The 12,670-nt window shown below is 38.1% G+C and overlaps 1 protein-coding gene across 8 annotated transcripts in view; it reads right to left on the bottom strand.

Moving 5' to 3' along the window:
• The window catches only part of PTPRK (protein tyrosine phosphatase receptor type K), a 553,961-nt gene that overhangs the window by 275,930 nt on the left and 265,361 nt on the right, over positions 1–12,670 (bottom strand). For all 8 annotated transcript variants that reach the window (XM_027601765.2, XM_027601758.2, XM_027601759.2 and 5 more), the window contains exon 4: positions 909–990. In XM_027601765.2, coding sequence (XP_027457566.1) covers positions 909–990 — 82 coding nt within the window. The remainder of the gene's footprint in view (positions 1–908; positions 991–12,670) is intronic.

Genomic DNA, 12,670 nt, shown 5'->3' with positions numbered 1-12,670 from the left:
CGGGGAGGTGGGGGGGACACAAAAACCGTGATTTGCCACCCCAGGTAGGTGATGCTGATGCACAACAAGCTCTCAACAAGAGCACAGCTGTGGCCCCTGGCATGGTGCCCCCCTCCCTGTGCACGGTGCTTACAATGTGTGAGAAAATTTCCACCAGGAGGATTACTGAACAGATCATCTAGAATTCATGGGCCCTGTAAATGCCGCTGTTGGGAGATATAGGTAAAGTCTGGATTTATGCCAACTGTTTTATGTCTGGCTCGACTGAATGCATGTAATGAATGTCTTTCAGGAAATGTGAGGTACACACAAAATTAATCACATCATCTAAAGAGTAACCAATGGGCATCTAAAGACATAACAAAACTACATGTTAATAAACTGAGTTCTTTGTTCTGTTTGCTTTCTATTATTTTGTTGTTTCGTATGGATTAACCAGATATTTATTATAAAAAATTTAGTCTGAAGTTTGGACTGTGGTGAACTAATTCATTCTTTTCCCTTCACTCCAACTTTCAACTGAGCACATCACATGTTAGTGAGGTTTCTTTTAGTTTCCTTTCAGTTGAGCTCTGATTTGTTATTTTTCTTTGCTTTCCTGGACTACTTAATAAAACCAAAAGATGGAGCCTGCCTTACCTAGAGTTTCATTTACATTTGCATTTTGTTCGCTGTAATTAAATAATTAAAAGAACTCTCTAATAGGTGTACAATTAGTTACAATTCTGAAAACTATTTGATTCAAAAATTCTAGAAACATTTCAGTGTTCTTTTAAAACTGAACAGAAGGCTAGGAGTAACAACAGAAGAGACAGCCACAACCGAGTGATAAACAGTCAACAGTCACTGCCAATATAAGACCAGCGTTGAAAGGACATAGAAAAACACAATTCTTAATCACAACCTACCACAAGGATAACTCAGTACTTGGATGTCATCAATGGCAATATAACCACTCCTCCCTCCTGAAACTTCAGCTTCAAATATTACCTGTCAGGAAGAAATAGAAAACATTTACAACAATCATTTTTAAGGAATTTTCACAGTCACACTTATGAAAATTAAATTTGATTTTTATCCAATAAGAATTAAAAATGTATCTTATACTGTACAGTAATTTCCTAAATCTTGTCCAGGTAAACAAACAAAAAAATTACTGAGGTGAAGAAGCTAAAAAATTATTTAAGCACCTGCTACTGTGTGTTAGAATTCCTGAATGGGCATCATCTAGGCAGAATGAATAGGAAAATACAGCTAATCTCATATCCCTACATTTTCTCTTATTGATTTTCTCCGTTTTTGCTGTTTATTTAAAATACTCTGAGCACCTACAATGTACCAGGCAATGGCTAACCAGTGAAAATAGCAAATGATCTACGCTTTTAAATAGCTAAACTTTCAAAGACAGAAGCCATCGGCTAGATTAGCAGTATTCCAGGCAAAAGGAATAATATACAATGGAATAGTATAGAGGTGTGTGTTTGGGGAACCAAATGAATATAATCTGTATGGCTAACAAAGCTTCCAAAGGGAAGAGGTAAGATTAGAGAGCTAGGCACAGAAGACCTTAAATACTATTGGACTAAAATCAGGAGTACATTCTGTCAATAAATTCCACATTAATAAATATTAAACAAAAACGTTTCCATGTTCACATATAAGCTCATGTTGTAGAGTTTCATTGTTACAATCAATAGAAAAGCTTCATATAGCCTTTGTTTTTTTAATAATATGTAGTGTGACTTTTCAAGAGATACCATTTTTACCATGCCACCTTTCAACATTTTATTTGACTATGGGCTCCTTTATTCATGGAGATACACAGATTATTTTTGGAGTATTCTGCAAACATTTTAGGAAATGTGATGGAAATTAATGTTTAAAGTAGGAATATGGTATAATCAAATTGATCTATTAGAAACACATATGCCTGTAAGGTAGAGGACGGACTAAAAGAAACCAAGACTGGAAACAGGTAATATGCTAGTAGGAGTGGAAATAGAGAGATATGAAGAAAAAAGAAAGATAAAAATAATGCTAAGGAAACGGACAAAATGAAACTTATTGACTTGTTAGTTGTGGTGAAATATAGGGCAATTCTAACTCCAGGCTTGCACCACTAGGCGAACTGTGCTATCAGAAGCCCTAGCCAGGACTAGTAATACAGAAAAAGGTACAAATTTGAAGGAGAACATGACTAAGTACATTACAAATCTGATTTGCCTAGGGTACACATGGGGTAAAGGTTTAGAGCATAACTGGACAAATGTATCTCAAAAATAAGAGACAGGTCCACAGTAAAGCCATAGATTTGGAAGTCTTCATCATGGAAGTAAGTTACAGACTTAAAAGTGAACATGATGGGTGAATAAGATGGCATAGGAAGATAAAGAGGAGAAAACCACTGAAAGGGAAGGCAGCAAAACAGCAGCAGAAGTAAAGCCAACAAAGTAGGGTTCAGATATATAATGACCAAGGAAAGAAGAGAAGTGCAGGAGGTTTCAGGCAGGTCAACACTCCCACTGAAAACCAAAACAAAAAACGAACTGTAACAACCATAATTTTAAAATATCAGATATCTACATAAACAATGGCATTTAGATGAACACAAATTCTAGGAGGACAGATTCTCTCCAATGTGACCCCTGATCTTCGGCCATGTCCCCTTTCCCACGGGAATTATTTGTCAATTCCAGGATCAGGGTGTGGTTCTAGCTCAGCACAGATGTAGGGCCTCTGCTGGGAGAAAGTGGAAACAGTGAAGCTTGCTGTGCAGGACTCTGGAAATTTAGAAGTCTAGATTAAAAAAAAAATGTTGACTGTGGCAAAAAATATGAAATATAGGGGAGAGGTCAAGAAAAACTAAAATTAAAAAGTATCAATTAGAATTAACCATTAGGAGTTTTCTGGTAACGTTTGGCAGGCAGTTTTACCAAAGGGAAGCGGCGGAAGACTGACTGAGTTGATAGTAACTAACATTTATTGAACACTTACCTTATACAAGAGACTATCCTAAGCTAGCATGCACACCATCACGCTCGCATCTGTCATCTCTCTTTCTCTTTTTTCCCGCCACACACACACACACACTCTCTCTCTCTCTCTCTCTTTCTCTCTCTCTCTCTCTCTCTCTCTCTCAATCCTCACTACAGTCATGTAAAGTTGGTATTTTTATCCTCAATTTAAAGAAAAGTTAAGTAACTGGACCAACGTCATAACAGTTAACAAGTGGCGGGGCCAGGAAAGGACAGCTTCCATTCTTCTATCAACTTCACTACACTGTCTCTCAAGATAAAAAACCAAAGGCAGAGAGAGCATTTCTTTTAAGCAGGCTTTATATATCCTTTAAAAGTCTAACATGTTAAACTTTAAAGATTAATGTCATTTTAAATAGTACTTCAACTAAACATTATACTGACTAGGTAGCAGGATCATCAGCATTACATCCTTCCCATTTTCCTCCTGTACCCCTACATCCACCCCAAAGCCAATGACGATGGGACCCAGTAGATTAGGTGGCTGGTTTGTCTCCCATCCACCCGTTCCCATCATAAGCCTTCTCCTGTGTTACTTCTTTCCTACTTTGTTTGTCCTTTATGACTATTGATGTCACTGGAATAAGCTAAGAAAGAGAACAGGGTCTTTGTGGGAAGAGAAAGACTTGACAAGAAGGATAGCTAATCTATGAACACAGAAGTGCGTGCGCATGTGTGTGCATGCATGCCTGCGATTTACATTTCATAAAAGTGTATCTGATATGAAAACAATTGTCATGCCACTTTCCAAATACTGGAACAAAGGCTTATTAGAAGCAAGAAATAGAGGCGAGAATCAGAGACGTTAAACAAAGTGTAACTTGGAGTGACTGTGGTAGAGGCCCCTTTCCTGGGGCTGAGAAAACTTGTACTTGACTCCCAACTCTCCTGTTTACAAATTCTTGAGCAAATCCCAGAACCTTTTGCAGCCAAATCCCAAGTCCTTAACATGGATATAATGCAGCTTTCATTATAAAGTTTTATGAGGATTAAACAGTAACAGACGTAAAAGTGCTATATAACCAAAGGGTAAGCTCATCAACATTGTTAATGTGTGAGATTTGTGTAAGTGTCTCTCAGGAAAATTAAGTTTTATTTGCTTGAATAGCAGTTCAGGAAAAGGGAAGGTATGGAAAGAAAAAGTGAGAAAACTGTTTTTGAAGAAAAAAATTACATTTTTTATGAATAGACCACATATCTGTGTAATTAATCCTTGGTTATTTCACTTCCATTGAAGCCAACATTAATTAAATTATTTTAATTTCTTAAGTTTATCTTAGTTTTACTTTCTCCAATTGTCTTACTTCCTTTGCTTCATATAGGTGATAAGTTTATAGATGTTTGCCCCCTGAGAAAAAGTTTCTTATTTGTTCATTTAAACTGAGCTTTTATTCTGAACAATAAATTTAGGCCTGGATTTAAAAAGGGAAGCAAAAGAACCGGTTCTCTATTAGAGAAAAAAAAAATGTTTCTCTTTTTAGTGACCTCATTTTCTCTGCTAAGTGCTGTCTTTGCCTCATTAACAAGAGCTGGAGGGAGTTTCTAAGATCAGATTCCTTTACTACTAAGGATCTAATCAGCTTTATCACTTCAACAGAGCCCTCACCTTGTAAGGCTCTTCTGTCCAGTCAGGGGAAACAGATCTCGAGAGCTTAATTACGCAAAGCTTGCTTGAGCAAATGCTCAGGTCAGATCTAATGTCTGGTGTCAGATAGTCAACCAGGGCTTCCCAGAAGAGAACAAAGGAAGCCCTACCAGATGTCAACTTTCACCCATCTAAGAGGCCAGCCTGGGAACAGAATGGATGGGCTCTGCTTTGCATGCTGTTTTCACTCTACTCCATTACCTGAACCACTGAAGGTAATGATTCCAGTCAAATTTTTGCTACTCTAGCAACATTCTTGGATTATTAACTAAATAAGTGAGGTAAGGTTGAATTAAAATAGAGGGGGGAAAAGGCAAACCCTAAAGAACAAGGACTTCCTCTCTGGCAAACTGAATTATAGCAGAGAATGTACCTCACATAAGGGAAAGCTGAACTCCAAGTCAGGAAGTCTGTGGATCTAATTGCTATCACCTGTAAGCCGCAAAATGATTTCGCTGTGTCTTCCTCGCCTCATCTGGGCAATACTGGCCTTGCCTACATCACAAGTTTGTGGTGAAAACTGAATGATATATACACAATGATTAAATGATACATGAAATACATGTAATACAAGATATTATGGATATGAGAAAAATCTGAAAAACAACTTTGTCCTTAATTTTCTTTCTTTTTATTTTTAAAGATTTTATTTATTCATTGAGAGAGAGAGAGCACACGAGAGGGGGGAGGGTCAGAGGGAGAAGCAGACTCCCTGCTGAGCCAGGAGCCCAATGTGGGACTCGATCCCAGGACTCCAGGATCATGACCCGAGCCAAAGGCAGTCGCTTAACCAACTGAGCCACCCAGGCGCCCCATTAATTTTCTTTCAATATTATCAGTTTTAAGAGTATAGGCTCCAAAGTCAGAGACACATTTAGTTTACTTTTTTTAAGGGTAACTTTAACTTATGGAAAAATATATGTAGAGTTGTACCTGAACTTACACATTTGCAACTTTGTATATAAAGTTACTTTGGTGACTTATGTAAAATCTAAGCCTGAGTTTCTTTTCCTTTTTTTTTTTTAAGATTTTATTTATTTATTTGAGAGAAAGAGAGACAGAGAGAGGGAGAGGGAGAATCAGGCTCCCCGCTGAGCAGGGAGCCGATGCAGGGCTCGATCCCAGGAATCCAAGATCATGTCCTGAGCCAAAGGCAGATGCTTACCTGACTGAGCCACCCAAAAAAGAAACTATTAGTATCCACGTCAGGGCTTAAGGGAGGATTAAATGAGATACAAACATGAAACATTTAGCACAAACCCTGGTACCCAGTACGTATACCATGTTAAGGAGCACCATCATGGGAGAGAACAGCCATAAAGAACATATTACTAAAGTGAAATTTCTTCTCTTCCCCTTCTCCTTAACAAAAACTTCACCCTATGCCCCAATTGGGGGCGGGGGCGGGTAAAAGTAGGGGCGCCTGGCTGGCTCAGTCAGTACAGCATGCAACTCTTGATCTTGGGGTTGTGAGTTCAAGCCCCATGTTGAGTGTAGAGACTACTTAAAAATAAAATATTTTTTTAAAACATGGATATACTGTATGTTATGAACAGAATGTTAGAATCATTAAGTATAACTGATTTCTCTCTCATGTGAACTTTAAACACTGTAGTTTCTTTTTTTTTTTTAAAGATTTTATTTATTTATTTGAGAGAGAGGATGAGATAGAGCACGAGAGGGGGGAGGGTCAGAGGGAGAAGCAGACTTCCTGCTGAGCAGGGAGCCCGATGCGGGACTCGATCCTGGGACTCCAGGATCACGACCTGAGCCGAAGGCAGTTGCTCAACCAACTGAGCCACCCAGGCACCCCTAAACACTGTAGTTTCTTAAGGATATGTACTAGGCCACCTTCTCTCTTTTTGCCATACCTTCTACCATGACAGGATTGAGAATGATGAGCCTGCAAAAGGACGAGGGTATTGAAAAAAGAAAAAAAAAGTGTGTAGAGATATTAAAGGAAAATGAAGGTATACAGCATCACAAAAGCCAATCAAAAAATATCTGAAGTGGAAGAGATATCAGGACCAAATCCTGGTAAAACACTAAGTAAAATGAAGATTAAAAGTACCCTCTTATAATATATAATGTATTATTTGTTTCAGAGGTACAGGTCTGTGATTCATCAGTCTTACACAATTCACAGCGCTCACCATAGGAAAAAAAAGAAGATAGCAGGAAGGGAAAAATGAAGGGGGGGGAGTCGGAGGGGGAGACGAACCATGAGAGACTATGGACTCTGAGAAACAAACTGAGGGTTTTAGAGGGGAGGGGGGTGGGGGGATGGATGGGTTAGCCTGGTGATGGGTATTAAGGAGGGCACCTTCTGCATGGAGCACTGGGTGTTATACGCAAATAATGAATCATGGAACACTACATCAAAAACTAATGATGTAACGTATGGTGACTAACATAATAAAATAAAATTTAAAAAAAAAAGAAAAGAAAAAAATACCCTCTTATACATCTTATAACTGGAAGTTTGTACTCTTTGACCAATATCTCCCCATTGCCCCAACCCCTCAAACCCTGGTAACCACTATTCTAGGGTCTGTTTCTAGGAGTTTGGCTTTTTCAGATCCCACAGTATAAACGATATCACATCAAAGAGTACACACTTCCAGTTATTAAATGAATAAGTTCTGGAGATCTAATTTACGGTATGGTGATTATAGTTAGCCATGTTGTATTATATACTTGAAAGTTCCCAGGAGAGTAGGTCTTAAATGTTCTCACCTCAAAAACAAAATGGTTTTACAAGATGTGATGGAGGTGTTAGCTAAGGATATGGTGGTAATCATTTTGCAATATATAAGTATATCAAATCAACACACTGTCTGCCTTAAATTTACACAATGTTATATGTCAATCATATCTCAACAAAGCTGCGAAAAAATACCCTTATATGTGCCATTGAGGTTAGGAATGACCAAAGGAAGAGCCATCTGTATGAAGCAACAGAAATGGAAACCATATTGGACAATGATGAAGACAGCAGAGGAGTGGAGATGAATATCAAACTCCCAAGGAAGTATGTCTAAATTGGTGGAGAGAAATTTACCTAAAAATGGAAGAAGAGGGGTACCTGGCTGGGTCAATTGGTAGAGCAGGCGACTCTTGATCTCAGGGTCGTGAGTTCAAGCCCCCCATTGGGTATAGAGCTTACTTTAAAAAAATAAAAATTTTTAAATTTTTAAAAAATTAAAAATGGAAGAAGATATGGGATCAAGAGAAGTGTTTTAATTTTTTTTATTATTATTACTTTTTAAGGTGGGAGACAAATGTTTGGAGACTGATGAGGATGCAATTTGATATGGAATTTTTGAGCATATGTGAGAAAGAAATGATAACTCTTAGTGTGAGATAGGAAAGGACAGGATCCAAATCACAGATCATACGAAGGGCCTCTAGTTTTATATAAGACAAGGGAAAATGAGGATGAATGAAGATATGAGTAAATTTGTAGGATTGATAAAGGGAGTTTCTATTATATGGCCTCAACCTTCTCAGCTATAAAGATGGGCCAGTAAAAAGAAGACCGGTTAGAGTTTGGAGAGTATTGAGTGGAGTGGAATGGAGAGAAGGTTAGAAAGGGAACTGAACAGAAAAACGTAGTAGGACTTCCAGGAGTGGTGTGGGCCCATTTGCAGTTGGTGACCATGAATTTCTAGTGATCCCAATCTAACATGGAGTGTGTGATTTTTTTCACAGAATTTGCTTGATTTAAGCTTATAAAAAAAAGTAGCTTGAAAAAAAAAAAAGCGAACAAGTTTACCGAAATGGCAAACATGACCAAAATGATTACGATGAAATCAAATTTTGATACAATAAGCAAGTTGATGAATTGGCAAAAGACAGATGGTTTGATGATATGGAGCTCCCCATGAGGTTGATGGATGAGCTCAGTAAAATGAATGAAGGAGAAAGAGATGACTTTATGTGGTGGTCAGAAAATGAGATGCTACATGCAAAGTTAGAACCCTTGTGAGATATCACGAGATCCATTTAACCAGGGCAGCAGGTTAAAATAAGGTAGATGATTTTGGAGATGAAGAGGTGAAGAAACTGTCAATGGACTTTCCATAAAGACAGCAAAGTCATCAGGATGAAGGTGCGCTGTGGCACGGAGAAAGCAACCCTAAATGACGCCAGGACTAAAGTTTATAACGAATCGAAGAAAATGACTTAGAGGCTATGGGAAGGCAATAATGAAGATGATGGCATGTCTGAAAGAAAAGAAACTCAAAGGGGTGGGAGTGTTTCCTATCCTTTGATTTAATTCTAAATTACATGGGGATTAGTATCTGCTCTGTAAGACACTGTTTGGGAAGAAGAGTCCTAAGGCTAGAGCAACAAACAGAGCACAATTATAATTACATAATTCATTGTACAAATAGATTTTTGAGATTCACCTCCCCTACTAAAATATAAACACATTGAAGACAGTGACTTTTCTTGTTCCCCACAGCATCAGCGAATCAACCATAAGAATCCTATTGAGAACTGAGGCTGGAAAGAGTTCAAACGTGTCACAAAACAACTAAGTAATATAAGTGGATTTTAGTTAATAATTTGCCTCGTGGGGAAATAGGAGATAAGGTATTTAGTTCACTTTTACTTAACTCATAAAATTCTGTTGGTATAATACAATGACTCTCCCTTGAGAAAGTTCCAAATAATTTTCCCAAGCTAATTTGTAAATCATGAAAACATAATTACTTCCTTTGAATAGTTAAATAATGCTGTAAGGAATAAATTTCCGGTTATAGGCCCCAGAAGATCTTATATTCAGTAAGTCAAATGTCTATGTGGAAACTTCAAAATCTAGAATCTAGTTTCTTTTCAAATGTAGAAATACTCTATTTCTGTTCACACTTAAAGATTAATATACACATAACTGGCAGGTGATAGCAACTGTCTAATGCACATTATTTTTTTAAGATTTTATTTATTTATTTGACAGAGAGAGACACAGCGAGAGAGGGAACACAAGCAGGGGGACTGGGAGAGGGAGAAGCAGGCTTCCTGCTGAGCAGGGAGCCTGATGCGGGGCTCAATCCCAGGACCCTGGGATCATGACCTGAGCCGAAGGCAGATGCTTAATGACTGAGCCACCCAGGCACCCTCTAATGCACATTATAATGGTGTGTGGATAGATAACAGAGATAGATAGGACTGTGTGTGTGCGTGTGTGCGTGCGCGTGTGTGTGTGTATGTGTGTGTGTGAAAGAGAGACAGACAGAGAAAGAGAAAGAAACAAAGAGAATATCTAAACCCATAAAGCAGCTTCCACTGAGTGGCAGACCCTGTAACTGCAAAAAGACTGTGTATATTCAGGTAACAGAGTGTAGATTTCAGAATCTCTGAAACCTTTATCATTTGCTGTCACCCACAGCAGCTCCTCTCCCAGGTACTGTCAATCTGGAATTCTGCTTTCTAAATTAAAGGTTTGCTCAGAGTGTTGAAGAAAAGGAGCTTCTCCACGTCAGATCTATGTATGGCAGGCTGGTTTGCCTATTGAATCATGTAATAGTTTATTTCTAAGAGTCTAATATGCAAAAATGCCTTTAGTAGAGGCCCTGGGGCTCTCCGAAACTAGTAAATTGTGGGGGGTTTTTTTGAAACTAATGAATTCTTAACAGTCCTTCTCTATTGGTTGCTTACTTGTTTGTTTAGTTCCTTGAAGAAGAGAAATACCTTCCTTTGCAACAGGTACATAGAACATGGAGGCAGGGGAAATAGTGCTACATCCTTTGGCTTTAAAGCTGCTTGCAATAGTGATAAGGGGATTCTCATTACATGTTAACTAAATGTGGGAGAAAACTAAGACATACAATCAAGAGCTAATTGATTTTTCATCTAAAACTCTTTCATATTTCAGGTTCTAGATACTCTTACCTCCTCCATGACTTATGAGTGCATAAGAATTCAAATCAGCTCTTTTTCTTAAAACGTCCTGACATTAAATATGGCCAGCTTCTTAGGAGAACTAGTCCTGTCAAGACTTCACATTAGGACTTAACAGTTTGCACAGAGTAGTAAGGGTTCCAGAGATTCTAAAACCTATATTCAGTTACCTGAATACATACAGGCTTGTTGTATAGTTACAGGGTCTACACTCAACAAAAGCTGCTGTTTGAATTCAGATATTCTCTTTCTGTCTCACACACACACACACACACACACACACACACTCCTAACTATCTATCCAAACACCATGATAATAATGTAGGATGCAAATTCTATGTATACTGTAGCCAAGTATTCTTGAATAAAATGTCAGTATTACAAAAATATCCTGAGATTTAGCATCACAACGTCTAAGTGATGAGAAGGCCTGCTATGTTATCTAATATGGATGAAAATATTGGTTATAACAAGACCATACTTGCATGAAAAGCAACTATACCATCTATCCAACTGTAACCCTTTGCAGAGTGATATTGTATTTGCCTGATCAACAACAGACATCAGTCCAGGCACACACCAGTGTCCAGGACCAGAGATCAAAAGGAGAAAATAAAATCTAAGAGATTTCACGCCAAAGTAGTCCACATAAAAGAAAAGCCCAAAGAAGGCAATTTTCAGAAGGCTCCACATTGAAATGAATACGCAAGCCTAGTACACTCCTAGACTTCAAATTAGCCCAGGGAGTTGGCTATCTGTAATGTAATCACCAAAGTATCTAGAAGATCTAAATAAAAAATTAACAATAATCATTTTTAGAACTTACATTAGAATATTTAAGTTGATAATAAGTCTATTAGTTATTTAAATTAATTTTAATTCCTAAAATCTTACACTTGCAAAAGCATTGTCAATGGTCTTTTTTTTTTTTTAATTTGAATAGATATTGATGTAGGGTAGTATGTATCAAAAACACATGACTCCATAATGTGGCTAAGAGAGACCCAGACAAACTTTTCATCTCCAAAACCAAACTCAAAACTTGAACCCCAAATAAATAATAATTACAGCATAAAAACAAGAGGAGTTTTCGTGCTCTCTGCACAAAAACATGCTGTCTGCATGTTTCCTATATCATTAAGATGACTTTTGTGGAAAGAGGTATATGCAGCCAGCTTTCTCAAAAGGTTTTGGTCTAAGTTCTTTATCATAATGGAGATGTACATACGCAGACAAAGGCAGACCAGTGTCAGGCAGAGCCTTAATTCTACATTACAGACCACAACTGAAATCCCTGTGCGGACCTCATGGGGCCATCTAGAGGGTTCTCCATAAATGTTAACCCCTTTCTCCCTTTCCTTCTCTGGGGACTGACTGTCATAGGTAATGCCACAGCACCCTAGCCAGAGAGAAATAAAGAGGCAAGAGGGCAGTCCCAGGTGGCATGGATGCTGGAGACCATGAGAAACACCTGTTAGCTCTTCAATACTGCAACAAACCCAGCACACACACTATCTTCCTAATCTCTACCGTAAAAGATTGTGAACAATCCTACATCCATCTATCTCACTAACCCCTCTTTACAGGACTCCTCCTTCATTTCAGTTCAAGGCCCAGTATGGTAAGAAGGCTGAGCCTACAGACTACAGAGCTCACTTCCCCTGCTGTCTCAAGAGGCATCCCCAATTCCAAGGCAGACAGGCAGACAGAGCCCAGTACTATGTTCTAAATGCCTGTAATGTGTTAAAAAATAAGTTGAAACAGGGCCCACTGTTCATGGCACAGCCTAATTTATGTTAGAATATAAGTTTAGCAAAAGAGAGAAAATAAAAAAGGCAATTAGAAGAGGGAAATGAACAAAAGTTAAGTGAAATAATCCAAGATCTAAAAATGCTATGAAACACATTTTTCATCCTGTGGGTCTGTCCTTAGATACATAAGCAAGCAACTTACACCATAAACGATTTGGTACAAAACTGAAAGTAGAGAAGCAAAGGGTTGCAGAAAATTCATCAGCAAAATGTCATTTCTGTATCTTTACTATCATAGCTCCACCATCTGGGTTATATTTTATAGTTAGTTG

The sequence above is a fragment of the Zalophus californianus genome, chromosome 7 (assembly GCF_009762305.2).
Source record: "Zalophus californianus isolate mZalCal1 chromosome 7, mZalCal1.pri.v2, whole genome shotgun sequence".
In the NCBI taxonomy this organism is placed as follows: Eukaryota; Metazoa; Chordata; class Mammalia; order Carnivora; family Otariidae; genus Zalophus; species Zalophus californianus.
The sequence above is the reverse complement of the archived record's forward strand: the minus strand, read 5'-3'. Positions and strand labels throughout refer to the sequence as shown.